The sequence below is a fragment of the Cygnus olor genome, chromosome 24, assembly GCF_009769625.2.
Source record: "Cygnus olor isolate bCygOlo1 chromosome 24, bCygOlo1.pri.v2, whole genome shotgun sequence".
In the NCBI taxonomy this organism is placed as follows: domain Eukaryota; kingdom Metazoa; phylum Chordata; class Aves; order Anseriformes; family Anatidae; genus Cygnus; species Cygnus olor.
The window spans coordinates 6161829-6180472 of record NC_049192.1 but is presented as its reverse complement, the minus strand read 5'-3'; the positions used below and the strand labels follow the sequence as shown (position 1 = coordinate 6180472).

The 18644-nt window shown below is 48.4% G+C and overlaps 1 protein-coding gene across 1 annotated transcript; it reads left to right on the top strand.

Annotated features, from left to right (window-relative positions):
• Window positions 1-129: 129 nt before the first annotated feature.
• On the top strand, window positions 130-14643 carry LOC121059341 (cryptochrome-1-like). The gene is made up of 12 exons (XM_040536094.1): window positions 130-415; window positions 547-741; window positions 2620-3049; window positions 4019-4135; window positions 5838-5985; window positions 6308-6448; window positions 7969-8139; window positions 8303-8443; window positions 8966-9117; window positions 10753-10850; window positions 12421-12531; window positions 13683-14643. Exons 3-12 carry the CDS (start codon window positions 2637-2639, stop codon window positions 13778-13780), a joined length of 1590 nt encoding a protein of 529 aa, XP_040392028.1. The 5' UTR covers window positions 130-415; window positions 547-741; window positions 2620-2636; the 3' UTR covers window positions 13781-14643.
• Window positions 14644-18644: the final 4001 nt, after the last annotated feature.

Sequence of the window (18644 nt, the reverse complement as noted above, 5' to 3'; positions counted from 1 at the left end):
GGAGGGAGGGGAGCGTGGGGCTGGGGGTCGGGGCTGTAGGGTCTGGGGGCTGTAGGGTCTGGGGTTTGTAGGGTTGGGGGCTGTAGGGTTGGGGGCTGTGGGGCTGGGAATGGGGGGGGCGGGGGGTCAGGGGTTGTGGGGTTGGGGGCTGTAGGGTTGGGGGCTGTAGGGCTGGGGCCAAGCACTTCAAAAGCCCAAACCGCAGCTTCGGGGCTGCTCTTCCAGCTGGCTGCATGTGTGCGTGCTTCTGGCTTCGTAACCGCGTTGTCATCGCTTCCTGACTGGCCAGCCAAGGCGAGCGGCTGAGCCTTGACTGCACCGGGCAATCAACGTGTCCGCGGAGGAAATTGAGCTGTTAAAATTTCCGTCGTCCTCGGTCCGTACGTGCCGGGTCTTGCTGTGCCGCGAGCAGGCGGTGAGCGCGCTGCCAGCCTCCTCCGGCAGGAGTTACGCAAAACCCCGAGTCCTTCAGCCTGTCGATTCCACCCCGGTGTGCGTTCGTGTGATCGCAGCTGGGGCGTTCAACCTGGGCACCTGCTCTGACAGCGCCTGTAGGAACAGGAGCACCAAGGCTTGATTCGGGTGGCGGCGCCGTGACCACCATCGCGCCCCTCCTGTGGAAGTCTGCACCCAGAGAGAAATGCCCGCGGGTGGCAGAGCTGCGGTCAGCACTCGGGGGCCACCCTCTCTTCAGGACAGCCGGCTGTGAAGAGCCCGGAGCACCAGCCAGGCAACCCCGAGGTAAGGCCCAGTCACCTCATTTAGGGTTTTCCCTGGTTCCTGTTGTGGCGTGCATCCCAAAATGGCGCAAGGCGTGTTTTCTGCCTGATGTGGCTGATTTGTGATGAGCTGCAGTCACCCAGACGTGGCAGGAGGCCTGCCTGGCCTTGCTGGCAATGTTGGTTTGCAGAGAGTTCAAGCAGTACCTCTGGATAAATCCTGCCACAAAGCCAACCAACGGATGGTGCCTGCTCCTTCTTTCCCCGGCACACCCAGAGGATTGTCCCCTCTCCCCTTTCTCCTGCTAGCCCTGACCAGGGGGAGAGTTCCAGCATGTTTTAGATGCTTTGCTGCCCAAAAATGCCAGCTGGGTGCTCCCAGGTGCCAGAGCCGCCCTGTTTTTCCTGTTCTTCCATGGCGTGTGGGCAGGTCGGTGCCGTGCTCTCCTCCCTTGTAGCTCCATTCCCCGAGCCAAGGCACTGCACACCTGCAAAGCCCAAAGCCCCAGGCTCGGCTCTGAGCTCTTCTGTGCCCGTCATTTTTCAGGGTTAGGTTACTGGGGGCTCAGCGGGCTGCGTCATGGCCTGGGGGCACAGTTGGGTGCCTCTCGGTGATGCTGATGAGTGTTTTTGGGAAGAGTGCAAGTCAGATCATTATATGAGGCTGGTAATGCTGTTGAGTGTGGGCTGAGCAGGGACAAGGGGCAGAGACCTTCTGCAGCCATTTGGGAGGGTGTAAGGAGGGCAGTTTAGTTTGGTTGGGGGGCTGAACTGGGTTAGAGATTATTGTTTGGTCCCGTGCTAATCCACAACCTCTGAATTCTTTGGGTAGTAACCCTTGGAATTAGAAGCAGGTGGAGGTGAGCTGGTCGGGGACTGTCACCAGGTGGGCACAGACACCAGGGGCAGCTGGGCTCAGTGCTTCTGCTTGCTGCTGAGTCCATCCCCTGTGAGCAGAGCAAGCAGCAGCTGTGGGGCAGTTCCTCAGGCTCTGCCCACCAAGGTGAGCCCTCCTGCAAGTCCCTAAAGCCAGGTGAAATAGTTCACAGGGAAGTGACTGCGTGTTGATCCCTACATCAGCCTCAGGTCACCACCCAGCACCTCCACAGGGAGAGGAGGGCTTTTCTCCTGAGGCTTGGAGGCACAAAGAGGTCTCCTGGGGCTAGGAAAGATGGATTAAGAACTGTGGCGAACCGATGAATCCAGACATTACAAAGCCAGTGCTGTCAGAATAGCCCTGCATGCTCTTGTGTTGGTGTTGAGCTGCGCTTTGCTCTCCCTTCTTTTTCCTTACAGTCTTAAGAGCCTCGTTAGCGAGCAAACATGCCGTGTCTTTCATACGCCTTCTACTGAAACCCAGGAGGGTTTTTCAGCGCTAGCGTGAGCCGTGTATCAGGTCTCTGATGAGACGAGGGCTCCTGCGGAACTGACGTCTCCCCAAACAGGGGCAGAGCTCCCTGAACCATCTTCTCACCGCTGATTTACAGAGGGCTGGGTGCTGCAGGCCGCATCCACGCGTGGGGCTGCAGAATGGTTCTGCAGTAAATGGAGCTCTGACAACTCTGTTTTCCTTCCTTCTGGTGAGCGCTATTGGGATATAATTTAATTCAGGAATGTAATTTGAGGACTTGAGTGACTCTTTTGGGGAAGCAGCCATTCTCCGTGGAGCTAGGTGCTAAAGCAGCTGCTGAATGGTGGGACCTGGCACGTGCATACGATTGAGGAGTGCTTTGGTCCTGTCTCTGCTCTTCTAGCCTGTGAAAGCTCATTAAAAAAGCAAAGATTTGTGACAAAAAGAGCTGAGCAGTGTTTGGAGCTCCATTTCTGGTATTAATTGGCCTTGTTCCTTAACAGGGATGTTGTATCCTCAAAGCCAACAGCTTTTTTCCTCTTCTGACAGGCCTGAGAGCAGCCAGGATGCCGCGCCGCACCATCCATCTCTTCCGGAAGGGGCTGCGGCTGCACGACAACCCGGCGCTGCTGGCCGCGCTCGAGTCCTCGGAGGTCGTCTACCCAGTCTACATCTTGGACAGAAAGTTCATGACGTCCGTGATGCACATAGGGGCCCTGCGATGGCACTTTCTGCTGCAGTCCCTGGAGGATTTGCAGAAAAACTTGTGTCGGCTGGGCTCTCGCTTGCTGGTTATTCAAGGAGAGTATGAACCCGTTGTTAGAGATCACGTCCGGAAGTGGAACATCACACAAGTGACTCTGGATGCAGAGATGGAGCCGTTTTACAAGGAGATGGAAGCCAACATACGGTGTCTGGGAGAAGAGCTGGGGTTCAAGGTGCTTTCTGTGGTGGGCCACAGCCTTTATGATACCAAACGGTACGTGATTGCCCTAAAGACTAGTGAGGTGTCTCCAGGAGGGTTTAGCAAGTATCAGGGAGAAAAGGTCAAGCATCTTGGTCCTTCTGGATCCTAATGTGTTCCTTTTGAGAAAATTGGACTATCTGAGGTGGTGGCACTGCTTGCCTGAGAATTTTTATGTTGGTCTGCTGGAAGCAACAGAAGAAATTTTGGTGGGTTGCACAGGTGTTAGGATGTTGGGCTGTAGTTAGAGCCTGAAGAGTTTAATTTTTTCCCCTTTGGGCAGTTTAAATAACTTTAAGCCATTACATTAGCTACTCTTTTACACAGTCAGAGAAATTCTTTAACACATTTAATAGGACTTACTTACACATTCTTGTGTCTGTTTTTTTTGGATCTTTCTAATCAGCTTTCACTGGTGTCTGGATACACTTGGATCCAAGCAGTTATTCAGAGCTGAATGACTGCAGGTATTGAAATTAATAATAATAGGGAGGTAATCATTAACAGTTAAAACAGCCTTAGCACTCTGATCCTGAAAAAAAACCCTACATTTTTGTGAATGAGTTGATATATGTGACTTGCCATCTTAAATTCAAGCCATCGGTTTGTACAGGTGGTTGCTGGCAGGGAAGAGTTCTTTACAGCCCTGAACCTGTTTTTGTGGTCTGACTGTCTCTGGAAGCCCCAGAGGTGACCAGAACCTTGCAGGCTGCTGTCCTAGCTATGTCTGGCAGTCCAGAGCAGCCCAGCTGAAGCTGTGGCTGGCGTCCTGGTTCCGATTTTGCTGTCTCAGGTCCTGAGAACCCGCTCTCAGGATGGATGGATGTTCACCCAGGGAAGTTTTATTTGTAAAATCCGTAACTTCCACAGTCAGTCCTGAAAACTGCTGCTGTTCCAGCCTGTGCTGTCACCTTCCTATTCACTGGCAGCTCCAGTTTCCTTCTTGATTTATACTGTGGTGAAAATTGACCTTATTTTATTTAGGATTTTGGACCTGAATGATGGGGCTCCCCCATTAACATACAAGAGGTTCCTTCACATTCTGTCTCTGCTTGGGGATCCTGAGGTGCCTGTCCGAAACCTTACAGCTGAAGACTTCCAGTAAGTAACACCTAGGTGGCAAGAAATTGCAGGTCCTTTCTGTCTGCCTGAAAGAATAGCCAAGGTCAAATGATAACGGGGTGCTTTAGGCATTGTTGTGTTACCTCTGTGCACAGAGGGCTACAGGTTGCATGCAGAGGGGATGTGGATTAGCAGATGAGAGGTGGCACAGTCCAAAGGCTTAAGCTTTTGCAAGGCACATTGAGACAACCTTTGAATGTATGTAAAAGGTTTAGCAGAGGAAGGACTAAGGAACTGCAGGTCTATTTCTCAAAGACGTGCTCCAGCTTCCTCACAAACCAAGATTCAAGGGGGGAATTGGATGAACCACTATAGCGTGTTTATGCAAGAAATTCAGTGGAACAATCATAGTGTTCCCTTCTGGCTTCAAGACTTTTTTCTCTCCTCCGCTCTGCTGTATGGGAAGGAGGGGCCAAGCTCGTGTCTCCCAGGACTTGAGAAGCTCAGAGTCGCAGATGTCTTATGTTTAGCTCTGCCTGATAGAGGTTAGTGATCCAAAGGGAGTTAAGATTGGGGTAGGGGAGAGCTGGCCACTTGGGATGGGGCTGCAGATACTTGGGACTTGTCAGGCACCTCCTGCGTGACCTCAGCTCTGTGTTAGTAACCTAGGCTTAGTTCTTCCATCTTGGGGAATCCCATTAATTACTGAATGTTGTCCCCAGATACCCCAGTGATGAGACCCATCACTGTATTGGGATGAACCAGTTCCTGCAACTTTTCTCACAGTGCTTCCCCCCCCCTTTCTTTCCCCCCATAACTTGTTTATTCACACATCTTTTTAATTGACGATGAATCATAAGTGGTTCGCGTGCTTCCCAGCAGGCCTATGTTATGCCAGTGCTTTGAGAGCTGCACTGGCTCCTTCTACTGTAGGTGTTTGCAACAGAGCTGAGCTCAGTGTTTCCAGGGGAGTGGGAAGATCTCTTTCCATCTCTGACCTCGTTCAGGGTTTTGCTGGGAAGTCTGCACACCACTGATACTTCCCTGAACAGCTTTGTGTTTTACAGCGGGGTGGGGTGGGGTGGACACACGACATACCCTGGTGTTATTCCAGCCTTGTGGGGGCAGAGGCCTTGGAAAAACCTCAGCAACTGAGGCCACACAAGAGGAGTGTGACTCCTCGGGGCGTCCTAGCCCCTTGTGTGACTGCTCAGGGCATCCTAGCCCCTTGCTTAGGAAGAAGCAGCTGGGGAGGTGGCCCAGAGAGCTGCTCTGCATCCTTCCCTATGAAACCTCCCAGAGCAACCTCTCCCCAGAGGCATGGAGGGGCCTTTGGAGGCAGTGCCAGTGACCCCAGTTAAGTTTAGAGTCTGAGGAGGCTCTTAGCTCCCTCCCAGAGATGAATGAGGCAGCTGGGTAGGCTGCAGGAGAGGAGGTGCCTCCGAGCCTTACGTAGCCGATGGCAAACAAACGGGAGGTCTGAGCTGTGGTCACAGCCGGCTGCTCTGAGCACTGTCATTTGGTGGGTCTGAGCCTCTTCCCCCAGTTCAGGCTGGAACTACCTGGAGCAGTTGCAGGATGAGCTCTTTCTTCCCCAAGGAGTGGAGCCTGGGGTTTCTGGCTGTGCTTTTGTTCCCCTGTGCTGTGACAGAGGAGATCTTGGCGTGTGAAATGAGCAGAGGTCTTCCACCCTCTTCTGGCTCCGGTTTCCTCTCTGAAAGAGGCCTGTCTCCTGCATTAGGAGGTGTAGGCCCCCTGACCTGGACCCGGCTGAGTGTTACAGGGTGCCTCTCCCCGTGGATTTGAAGATTCCCCCTGAGAGCATCTCCCCCTGGAGAGGAGGGGAGACTGAAGGGCTGCAGCGCCTGGAGCAACACCTGGCTGACCAGGTCAGTCTTGATTTAACGTGGGTGACGCTGGTGGTTGTGGGTGGGCTGAGGTCAGTGCTGTCTTCTCTCCTTTTGTGTGTGGTTATCTCTGGACCTCAAGAAACCGCTCAGCCATGAAGTTCTGTTACAGCTCTTGCTGAGGATTTCCCCTCCAGGCGGCCTGATCTCGAGATGTTGCCATCCCGGATGGCAGCATTTTTGGGGGTATTGCAGTGGGACGTTGAACAGGCAGAAGCCAGTTGCCAAGAGCTTTTCCCTGCTCCGTTATCTGGACATGTGTCACCTTGTACTGCCTAAACCTTGATTTCTGTTTTCATTTTAGGGCTGGGTGGCAAATTTTACTAAACCGAGAACAATACCGAATTCACTGCTTCCAAGTACCACAGGCCTGAGCCCCTATTTCAGCATGGGTTGTGTGTCAGTTCGCACCTTTTTTTATAGGTTGTCAAACATTTACGCTCAGGTAAGAAAAAAAATTGGTCATAGTCCTGCAAATCTAACCAGGCCTGGTTTTTAAGTGAAATTTTTGAGCAGTTTAGCCTGCTCAAGCAGTTTTGGTTTTAGAAAGCATCTGCTTTCATCTTAGGTAAGTTTTGACTACAACGTAAGCCAAAACCAGGTTCTGAAAACTTGTTTCTTAAGAAAAAGCATGGTTGAAACCAATCCAAGAAAATGTATGCTGAGACTCCTGCTCAGACTCTGTCTCATCTGAGACGTGGCTGAGCTACCTGCATTCAGCTAGCTGGGCAGTTAATATGTTGGTAAATGTATGTTTATTTTAAGAAATCCCCATGTGATACCATTTTGGAAAGTAGATGGAGAGAATTCTGCCTGACAAATCTGGTGGCCTTCTGTGATGAGGTTACTACATTGGTGGATAGGGGAGGAGCAACTGACATCCTCTACCTGGACTCATGCAAAGCATTTGACACTGTCCCACACAGCATCCTTGTCTGTAAATCAGAGAGACATGGATTTGGTAGATGGACCACTCAGTGGGTAAGGGATTGGCTGGATGGCTGCACTCAAAGAGTTGCAGTCAACAGTTCGATATCCAGGTGGAGACCAGTGATGAGTGGTGTCCCCCAGAGGTCAGTATTGGGACCGGCACTGTTTAACATCTTTGGTGGTGACATGGACAGTGGGATCGAGCGCACCCTCAGCAAGTTTGCTGATGACACCAAGCTGTGTGGTGTGGTTGACACACTGGGAGAAAGGGATGACAGAAGGACCTGGGCAGACCTGAGAGGTGGGTCTGTGAGAAGCTCATGAGGTTCAACAAGGCCAAGCACAAAGTCCTGCACCTGGGTCGGGGTAATCCCAAGCACAAATACAGGCTGGGTAGAGAATGGATTGAGAGCAGAACTGGGGAGAAGGACCTGGGGGTGTTGGTTGACGAGAAGCTCAACACAAGCCAGCAATGTGTGCTTGCAGCCCGGAAAGTGTGGTGAGGCACTGGCACAGGCTGCCCAGAGCAGCTGTGGATGCCCCATTTCTGGAAGTGCTCAAGGCCAGGTTAGATGGGGCTTTGAGTAACCTGGTCTAGTGGAAGGTGTCCCTGCCCATGGCAGGGGGTTGGAATGGGATAGTCCTTAAGGTCTCTTCCAACCCAAACCATTCTATGACTCCATGAATTCAAGGTAATGCAAGGTCTAACAGAGTTCATCTTTCTCTGCTCTGGTGCTAAAAGCATTGCTTCATATCTTTGATTTCATTGGCTTTCATGGTAAACTGCCTCAAAGCCAGTTGTATAGTTAGATTTATTTATTTATTTATTTAATTTTATGACTTTATAATTTATAATATAAATATATTATTATAATTATAATAATATATTATATATAATTATGATTTTATAGTTTATTGTTTTATTATTTTATTTATATTTGTTTTATTTTATTTTACTTTATTTTATGGACCTCACAGAATGAGTGAAAACACAATGGTACGTATGAACCAAAGCTTTGAACTTGTCTTTTGCAGGCCAAGCATCACTCTCTGCCACCAGTATCACTCCAAGGGCAGCTTCTGTGGAGGGAGTTCTTCTATACGGTAGCATCAGCAACACCAAACTTCACCAAAATAGCTGGGAACCCCATCTGCCTTCAGATCAGTTGGTATGAAGATGCAGAGAGGCTCCACAAATGGAAAACGGTAACAAGATGCGTTTCCACAACTGCTGTGTTTCAGCCTAGACCTTTTCAATTGCCCCAGGACTGCTCCCTGCTGGCTATTTGAGGAGGAGTTTATAGCAGTGTGTAGGACAGAAGTGCAATGAAGCACAGTGCTGGAGGGCTGATGTTCCTTTCTGCCTCAGGCACAGACGGGCTTCCCTTGGATCGATGCGATTATGACCCAGCTGCGCCAGGAGGGCTGGATCCATCACCTTGCCCGGCACGCTGCCGCCTGCTTCCTGACACGTGGGGACCTTTGGATCAGCTGGGAAGAGGGCATGAAGGTCCACTTCTGGTTTTCATTTTTTTGTTTTCATTTGGTACTTCTCTGTTCTGGCTGATCTTGAGAAACCCCTGCAATATGTGAGCATGGAGGTGGTTCTGGAGAACAGTGCTTTGTTACTGAGCCTCTATAGAAATCTCATGGTTTATAAAATCTCATTGTCTTCTGCTCGAGTCTGAGCCCTGCTGTGTAGTGTACAGCTGTGAAAAGTCATTCCCATCCCCAAGATTTTGGATGATGATGATATTGGATACCTTCCCAGCTTGCAGCAGTCTTCAAAGCCAGACCTTTAGGCTTCGAGTTGCTCTCTCATGGGGTCTTGCTCTAGCTTCCTTCTGGCAAACTGTCTTACTGGAGAGCATTCCTATGTGCAAAGGGTACCCTGGACCAGAACAGTGCTATGCTTTTAGCAGCAAGCTTCATTCTTTATCTCCCAGCCTGTTGTGTTGTGGTGTTTTGGTTTTGCAATACAGGCAGCCATTGCAGGGGTGTTTCTCTTTCTTTTCCTGTCACCAAAATGCAGGTGTTTGAAGAGCTGCTTTTAGATGCTGACTACAGCATCAACGCGGGGAACTGGATGTGGCTGTCGGCCAGCGCGTTCTTCCACCAGTACACGCGTATCTTCTGCCCCGTCCGCTTTGGGAAGCGCACGGACCCTGAGGGACAGTACATACGGTAGGGCGAGACACGGCTTGGCGCTTCCCCGGCTTCCCTGGCAGCAGCAGCTGGAGAACTCAGTCTGCATAAAGCATTTGCCCCTGTGAAACAGGGCTTGTAGCAGTGATGTGTTTAGCAGATTAGAAAACCGTGGCACAGAAAAGCAGAGACCTACCTGTGGTTGCACAGGAGATGAGTGAGTATGGAACTGTGTTGACCTGTGAGTGCCTGTGGGCTCCAGCTGTGTCCAGTCACTGGGATGGCTCCTCTTTCTAGAGGAGTAGAGATGTTCTGTAAAACATCTCACAGCTCTCCCCCTCCAGTCTGTGCTGTGTTTCATCGTTTTATGTGCAGTCTGAATAATTTTGGACACCCAAGTTTTATTTTCCACTCTGCTTTGAGTGAGTGCCATTTGCTTCAAAGTCCTGTGAGCAGCAGGTGAGGGAACTGGGAGTGTTTGGTCTGGAGAAGAGGAGGTTCAGGGCAGACCTCATTGCTCTCTGCAACTCCCTGAAAGGAAGGTGTGGGGAGCTGGGGGTCGGCCTCTTCTCGCAGATAACCAGGGATAGGACCAGAGGGAATGGCCTCGAGCTGGGCCAGGGGAGGTTCAGGTGGGAAATGAGGAGACATTTCCGCTCAGAAAGAGCAGTCAGGCGTTGGGACGGGTTGCCCAGGGAGGTGGTGGAGTCACCGTCCCTGGGGGTGTTCAAGGAGAGGTTGGATGTGGTGCTTGGGGACAGGGTTCAGGGGGTGCTGGTGGTAGGGGATGGTTGGACCAGATGATCTTGGAGGTATTTTCCAACCTTTATGATTTTATGATATATAAGTGATTGTCTGGAGTCTGTCTCTCCCAAGAATGCACACCTGGCTTTGCTAACATTATAATGTTTTTCGTCATTGTATCTGTTTCTTTGAAACACCATATAAGTGGGTTCTCTGCAACTACTTTGGCAGAGAACAGGGGAACAGAGGGGGAAATGCTGCCTGAATGCTCTCTCACTGTGGTCACAGTTAATAAAAGCTTCTGTCTGACCAGTCCTAGGTTGTACTTGTGCTATTAGGCACCTGTAGTCCTGATATTCTCCTTTACCTCCTTGTTGCTGGTGAAGGTGCTGCTTGGCTTTCCCATAAAGTAGTGGGTGACAGCTGATTTCAATAGGACCTTGCTGTGTTGATGTCTGCGCAAACAGCTCCTTTTCCCCACATCTCTTCTTCCTCGCATCCCTTCTAGCTCTGTGCCTTGTCACGGTGAAGCTCATGCTGATGTACCTGACAGTTGCACAGAAAATGACTTCCCCATTCTGTAAGATTTTTTTATATATTTTCTTTGTCTGAAATTTTACTAAATTAAAAAAAAATGTCAGGGAAAATGTTAAAAACCAAAATATTTTGGATGAAGTCAAAACTGAAATAATGTTTAAATCAATCCCTTTTTTCCTTGCTGCAAAGTTAACTTGTGGAAGATGTCACTGTACAGAGGTTTCAGAACATAGAAACAGTTCTTTTGTGCAAAACGAATTGGAACTTTCCTGTAGATTGTAGCATCAATACGACCACCAAAAATTAACATGGGTGTAGGTTGGATTACTCATACATTTAAGAGAGTATTTGTCTTCAGGATTATAAAAACATTATATTATTACTCTTTTGTAGGAAGTACTTACCTGTCCTAAAGAACTTTCCTTCCAAATACATCTATGAGCCCTGGACAGCCTCTGAAGAGGAGCAGAAGCAAGCAGGATGTATCATAGGTAATATGGATACCCTGCTAGAGGGATTTTGCTGCTGAAAATTGTCAAAAATAATTCCGTGTGTGTGGTGGTTTTACTCAGCTGGGCAGCTGAGCTCCACCACAACCACTCCTTCACTCTTCCTCCTCAAAGGGAAAGGGGGAGAAAATTCGATGGAAAGGGCTCAAGGGTTGAGAAAAGGACAGGGAGATCACTCAACAATTATCGTCACTGGCAAAACAGACTCAGCGTAGGGAGATTAATGTAATTTATTACCTATTACTAACAAACTAGAGCAGTGAGAAACTAAAAACAAACAAAAAACACCTTTCTGCCATCCACCCTCTTCTACATTCTCCCCCTGAGCAGTACAGGGGAATGGGGGCTGTGGTCAGTCCATAGCCCTTCTCGTTTGCTCCTTCTTGGTCCCTTCCTGCCCCTGCTCCCCGTGGGTTCCCTCCCACGGGATGCCGTCCTTCCCAAACTGAGCCTTCGGGGGCTGCCCACAGGCAGCAGCTCTTCAAGAACTGCTCCCGATATGGGTCTGTACCACAGAGTCCATCCATCAGGAGCACGCTGCTCCAACCTGGGTTCCCCACCTTTAGCAGCTCCCCCCCAGATCCTCTGCTCCTGCGTGGGCTCCTCCATGAGCTGCAGCGTGGAGATCTGCTCTGCCGTGGGACCCATGGGCTGCATGGGGACAGCCTGCTCCACCAGGGGCCTCTCCACAAGCCACAGGAGAACTTCAGCTCTGACGCCTGGAGTGCCTCCTGCCCTCCTTCTACACTCACCTTGGGGGCTGCAGGGCTGGGTCTCACTCCTCCCTCTCCCAGCTGCTGTAGTGCAGCATTTCTTCCCCCCCTCTTTCTTAAATCTGCTCTCACAGAGGCACAAACAACATCACTTATTGGCTCAGCTCTGGCCAGCAGTGGGTCCCTTTGGAGCTAGGTCCCTTATCAAACATGGGGCAGCTTCTGGACTCTTCTCACAGAGGCCACTCCTGCAGCCCCCCGCTACCAAAACCTTGCCATGTAAACCCAATACTCCATATGAGATGGAAGTGTCACACTTCCAATGCAAATCACACATTTATCTTCTGAAAATCGATTCATCCAGCAGCCTACCTTCTGTCAACTCTCCTTTAAAGGTTGTTGCTGGAGTCTGATCTCAGAGTACATGCTTTAGCCTCTACTTTGTATCCTAAGACTATTGGATCACTCCAAGTTGTTGCTTGTACATCTATCTGTTCAGATGCTTGGCTGTCTATAAATAGTATCTGAACATCTTGTGCTTTTGCGCTTACTCTAATGCATCTTTAAAGATGGGGCAGGGCTGCCATCCCTGTTAATAGACGGGAAACCAAGGCCCAGAGCATCCAACATAAGGGTTTGTCTGTTACTGTCTCATCTCTAAATGGAACTAGTTGGCCCTGGCTCTTACAGTTCATGAAGAGAAATAGGCACTTCTAAAGGGTAAATCACATGGTTTAAGATGCTGCTGACTTTAGGAAGACCTGCAACAATTTGCTTTGGTGCAAATCCAGTGAAACATCCTTTTTTAGTCCCATAAAGGCTGCTGTCTGTTGTACCAGGTAAAGACTACCCCTTCCCAATGGTGGACCACAAGGAAGCCAGCGATCGCAACCTGCAGCTGATGAAGCACATCAGAGAGGAACAGTACAGAACAGCCCAGCTCACGAGAGGTAAGAGGTGCTGCAGCACGATGTGTTCAGCATGCTGTGATACAGAGCCTGTTGCTGGAAACTGATGGCTTTGGGGTTGGTTTTGTGTGGTGTCCTCTTGGCTACCAATACCATGTGCTTTCTTCTTGTTACTGTTGAAAGATTTCCCCTGCTGGCGCACACAAACTGAGCAGTTCCTTCCTTTCTGCCTGCGCGTGCAGGATGGGAGCTTGCTTGTGCTGGAGGAACACTTTCCCAAAAGCAGACCACCTTTGCCTTCCATAGGTCTGCACAAACACCCCCTGGCCCCCAGGTTTGTCAGGTTTATTTCCAAGGTGTAGAAGTCTCTGCAGCCCTGCCCACGCCTCTCGTGAACAAGAGCATCACAGTTTGTCCTTTTTACCATGATCTGCCCTGCCTCATAGAAGGAAATATTTGAGGTTCCCACTGGCCACTAATAAGAGAAAAGCCCTGGAGAGCTGATCTAAGAAATTTACCTTTTGACCTTGTTTTCTAAATAGGTTAAGCACATGCATAACAAACTGGTAGTTATCAGGTAAGGCTGGAACACTACAACTTTGGGTCAGCCTGAATTAGTTATTTCCAATTACACAGATGTTCCACGGTTTAAGAGATGTTCCACTGTTTAAGAGCATCAGTGCTCTTAAAATTGAAATCCTAGGGCCTGTGAAGAGCTCTTAGCCTCAGAGGAATCTTTTGCAGGAAGAAAAGCGAAGCAGTGCTTTGTATTTAACAGTATTCCATAGCAGTCTGCATATGTAGTACAAAAATCCAACATGCAGCAGCTGATGGGAGTCTTAAGTATTCCTACATCAATTTCTAGGGTCAGAAGGAATTAATTGTTCCAATCCTGTGCTTATTAATGTATCCAAGAGGTTGCACACTGGTACTTTTCAAATACAGCTATGCTGACAGCTTTCCCAGCAACCCTATGGCATAGGGGAGTGAATGTTCTTGTGATCACTCTTGGAGGTGTGGAAAGCCAAAGTCTGGGAACCAGAGTCCCCTGCTTCTGGCGTTGCTCCTGTTGCCTATACATAGAAGCATTTTCTGGCGTGCTTTGTAGCTTCACGTGTTACTGTCATTGTTGGCTCTTGCTGCACTGAGGTCAGTAAGGCTGCAAACTTATTTTTCCTTCCTTCTTGCCATAGATGACACAGATGACCCAATGGAAATGAAGCTGAAGCGCGACCACTCTGAAGAAAATGTAACAAAGGCAAAAGCAGCCAGGATGACGGAGCAAACCTAGATACCACCAGGGATTATCCTCTGAGTGCGGAAGAATGACAAAAGGGGAGAACCAGAGACCAGCTGAACAGGACAAACTGTACTCAGTACTTTGCTCTGCGAGTGGTGCTTCTTGTTTGTGAACTGACCTCCAGCAAAAGTTTTGTATCTTCAATGTATTTGTTAGTGCAGCTACTTCAAATTAAGTTGTCTGTCTGTAAGTGGCTTAGAAGTCATTTGTTGCAGCTCTTAGGTAAATTCAAGTGATTTGGACAGGATGTGTTGCTTTAGCATTGTTCAAATCCATTTGATGTTCATGCATCTGTATAAATAGTTTTAATGATAAATACTGGTCTTTCCAATGTGACAGATACGTGCCAGTTTAGGAATTTAGGAATTCAGGAATTGTGTGTTCACATTCATGTTAAAAGCAAGATTTGCCTGTCTTATATAGACAGAGATTGAGGGATTTCAGGTACAGCTTAAGTTCAGTTTTTGCTTGCAGTCCCCCATCTGGAGAGATACAGGGGAATGTAGCCCATCGTAAAATTGTGTGTAGTTCTTAGGACTTAAATAAGACTTCTTGTGCATTTTAAGGACATTATTGCAAAGTTTTTCAGTGGATTAAGGCTGATGTACAACTTCACCATAGCTGTCCTTCCTGACTAATTCCTCTAGAACTGTAGGATAGGTATTATATCTATCACATACTGCATGTCAAAATTCACCCATCCATTGAAATGCCTCCTTGTGTTTCACAAGGCTGGATTAGTCAGTTTTCTTTGTTATGGTTGGGGTTTTGGTGGACATGGGAGGAGTGGAGTGGGTTTTTAACCACTGTGGGGGGTACTTTTGTTTTTAAAAGAAATAAAAACTATTTCTGACGTGAAAATGTAAGGTCTGTAGAGCAATCTATTGTGACAAGTGGCATCCATCTGTCCTCTTTGGAACTGTGACAGCAAGACAACCCTTGCATCAATTCAGCGTGCCCGGGCTCCCTTACTTTGAAGGCATCCAATGACCCAGTGCAGAAGCAGCACGCGACCCATGTTAACCAGGAGGAGGCCAAACGCTGCTCCTAACAGCATCTTCCAGTGCTGCTGCTGCTGACCTGCAGGACACTGCGCCATTACCTGCTGCATTTACAGTCGCAGTGACCGTCAGATGGATTTGAGAGACTGGTCGCGTCCTCTTGCTGTGCCAAGCCTGAACTGAGCTCCTGGAGGTGCAGATGTTACTTGGCATGCTCTTCTTCAGCAGACCTACTACTGAGTGCAAGGATGACCGGCATGAAAGGCAGATACCCAAATCCTTGATGAGGGAAAGAAGGCCAAAGTAGCGCTTCTTGCTTAGGGAAGATGACTGCTGCTCTGGAGCATTCCTGGCATCCGTAATTTTTTTTTTGCTGTGCTCAAAGGGATTTATCGCATCAGTGTCTGCAGTGTTATAGGCCGGTGCAGGTGGCCACAGGAATGCAGAACTGGTTTCTGCCTCACATTTTAAGTCATAGTCATTGCCTTCAAGTCCTAAATGGGCTGAGCTGTGGTTACCTAAACCAACTCTACCTTGGGGTGCTTTCTGTCACCTAAGGTTCACTGTGAGCCTTGGGAGCTCTCCGGTGCAGCAAAGGACAGAACTATCAGCAGCCATTGAAGGTCTTTTGCTGTTCAGTATCACCTCTAACATTGCGGTGCAGGTGATGATTTTGGGTGCTCATTGGTCATGAATGTGCATGCAGCCAGAGTGGTGGCCTCCCTAGAAGAGACTCCCAACCATGGAGGTTCAAGGCCTCTTTGGGACTCCTTTTGTTGCAAGGCAGCTGCAAGATCTGTTTTTTTGGCTGGAAGGAGTCAGCTTTGTGCCTGCAAAGAAGCTGAGTAGGAGCAATGCCTGAGCAGGAAACTGCAAGGGCAGCTGAGCTCTAAGACATCTCTTTCTGGGTAGCAAAGTAACAATGAGGAAGCTCCTGTGAAACAGAAGGACCAAGGTCTAGCTTATGACCTCATGGTAAAAAGACTTGCTCAGTAAAAATGATTTGCTGAAAGAAAATGTTTGTTTGCATCTTCTCTGCTGTTGGGAATCTGACCTTGGAATCAACTGTATTTGCAGGTGGAATTGGTCAGATTTTGAGGTGTGGAGATGGCATGGAGATGAGTGGTGGTATCTCTGCTGTTTGTGCCTGGGGTTAGGCGTAGGTGCTGCAGCTTGGCAGTGGTGATGTCTGAATTTAGGTCATCTTCAGTGCAGTTACTACTGTAGGGAGAGGTGCCTTAAATCTGATGATGATTGATGTTGCTAGAGTTTTTGCCACTCCTGTCCCTCCCTTGGCTCCTTCATTCCTCTCCAACATGCAGAAAACCTGCTCTGTATTTCCAGGTGATATTTCTCCCTCCCTTTTCCTTATTCGAGGCTTAACTTTTAGGTGGCTCGTGTTTCAGGGGTTGTGAGTTAGGGCTGAAGTTGTCTTTTCTTATCTCATTTCCTTTGGTTTGCGCCACAGCCGGCGGAAGCAGGCATCTACGCTGTGGTGAATCACGCCATGGGTAGGTGGCCAAAGTAGGTCATCTGATTGCCTCTGGTGGCTTCTGCTACAAGGGGCACCTTTCCAAACCAGAGGCAGAGGGTTTTTTTTTGTTTTTGTTTTTTTTTTAGAGCTGCTTTAGCCTTATGGGTGTTGGTAAGACAGCTTCCTTCCTTGCTGTTGAAGAAACCTTCACCTGCTAATGCTGTTCACCAGTTCAACCAGCTTTACTGCTTGGCTTGAAGGACTGCAGCCACTCGTGCTGAAAACAAGAGGCTCAAGAACCTAATCCTGGAGGACCCAGCCCCGGGTGGTGCTGGGTGCGAGTTTCCCACTCCCTGGGCTTGCCAGGAGTGGCAGCAGAAGGCAGGTCCCTGCCTCACCTCAACAAGGTCATCCCCAAGGCATGCGGTCAGGGAGCGAGCTGGGCATGGGGAGCCGTGTTGTGACTGACCCTGGTTGTCCTGCGCTTTTGGTGCTGAAGCATTTGCATTCCAACGTCTTTACTGAAACAAAGCAGCAAGCACAAACACTCCTAGCTTTAGCGTTTAGTCTGGGGAAGAGGAGGCTCAGGGCAGAGCTCGCTGCTCTCTGCAGCCACCTGAGGGGAAGGTGTGGGGAGCTGGGGGTCGGCCTCTTCTCGCAGGTAACTGTGATAGGGCCAGAGGGAATGGCCTCGAGTTGTGCCAGGGGAGGTTCGGGTGGGAAATGAGGAGACATTTCTTCTCGGAAATTGTACAAAACAACAACAGCACAGCACAAACTCTTTAACAAAATGAGACCTATTAGCGAAGATTTGGTGGACCAAAATCAATGTGTAAAATTTGTAGAATTTCAGGCATTTGTTTAATGTCTAGAAATCAGAAGAGCTGAAGAAATTCTTGTGAACCCTCATGAAGCCCTATTTTTATTAAAAATACTTTTTGCCGTATCTAATGCCGTTTACTATTCCAAGCTGTATAACTGGCAGTGAATTTAGATGCTTACCGCTTTATACTTGCAAATTTGCTTTTCGTGGTTGAAAATATTAATTTGACATGCATTATATAGAGGTGGAACCCAGCCTTTGTAGGGCATGCACAGCTTTGACTTGCCACTAAAAATTCCATTGAGAACTAGAAAGGAATTTGCAATTTATGTAGCATGGACTGAATAGGGAGCACATGGAAAATTCGCTGTTAGCATCATCTAGTGCTGTCATAAGTGTTACAGGACTCCAGCTTTATTAGGGCATCAGTCATTACAAAAATTTGCTGTCTTGTGATATCTCAGTGGCATCAAGTTTGGCAGAAGCAAGTCTTCTGCTATCAAGATATGATAATTGAGGTGTTAGACCAACAAGCCAAATAATCCTTTTGAAAAGAAGACTGGACAAACATTCAGGAAATAAACAACTTGGCAGTTTTGCGCACAAATATGTGCTTTCATTAGTTGTGTTGTAAACTCAAAGTCAAAAATAAATGATACTGTATGAGCAGGCAGGAAAAGAATACAAACAGTTGAACTGGTATGTGCTAAAGACTGCATCAAAACTGACGTTTGGGCAAAATGTGTCTGTTTTCCAGTTTAGAGGAAGCTGAGTTACACCTTACATGACGTGTGAAATTAACCTGAGGAAAAAGTTACAACTATGAAAAAGTCTTTGAGGGATTTTTAAAATCTGTCTTCCTGTAAATGAAAAAGGTAAAAATGTTTCTCGTAGTTAACAGAGGCTGGAATATCTTGCCACTTCAAAGGGAGCTTGAACGATTTAACAAGAATTGCTCAGATCTGAAGGAACTGTAATTTTCCAGAAGCCCAGCTGGTATCTTCTTGCAGTAAGAGCTGTACAGTAAATATCACTTGGAAATGGTGAACCTGCTGTGGCCAGAACTGCACTGCAGAGAAAATAAGTACCTCAGATCAGCCCTCATCCAACTGGACAAAGTCTGCAGGGAAGAAAAGCCACTGGGTCGATAACTAAATTTTAGATCACTTTTGAAAGACGAGCTTCCTTGGCTTTTAAGAAATGAAAAAAGGAGCTAGTCCTAAAGATACGTGTCTTTAAGGTATTCTAGATTAAAGACCAGCTTCTGATTTCAGCGTAGCAGCCAGAACATTGCAGGCTGCTGTGAAATAGGGAAAATTTATCCACAGACCTTTTACCTGGCTGCCCTGGAACGGGGATGTGTCCAGAATGTGTCAGATGCAGCATTTCCAATCCAGTCAGATGCCATCCCTTGCTCATTGGGATATCCAAATGGGAAGGGAAGGAAAAGAGGGGAAAAAGCTTTTGACCGGGTAGAGTGGTGATTTTTGGTGAACCCATTGGTGATTAGACATTGACCTAATTCCTATCTGGGGACGTACAGGAATCATTGCAAGT

Excerpts from the sequence above, each read along its gene's own strand:
- LOC121059341 (XM_040536094.1), top strand. The coding sequence starts at position 2,637 with ATGCCGCGCCGCACCATCCATCTCTTCCGGAAGGGGCTGCGGCTGCAC. Across the intron at positions 5,986-6,307 it reads AGCAACACCTGGCTGACCAG|GGCTGGGTGGCAAATTTTAC; the intron begins GTCAGTCTTGAT and ends TTTTCATTTTAG. Across the intron at positions 8,140-8,302 it reads GGCTCCACAAATGGAAAACG|GCACAGACGGGCTTCCCTTG; the intron begins GTAACAAGATGC and ends TTTCTGCCTCAG.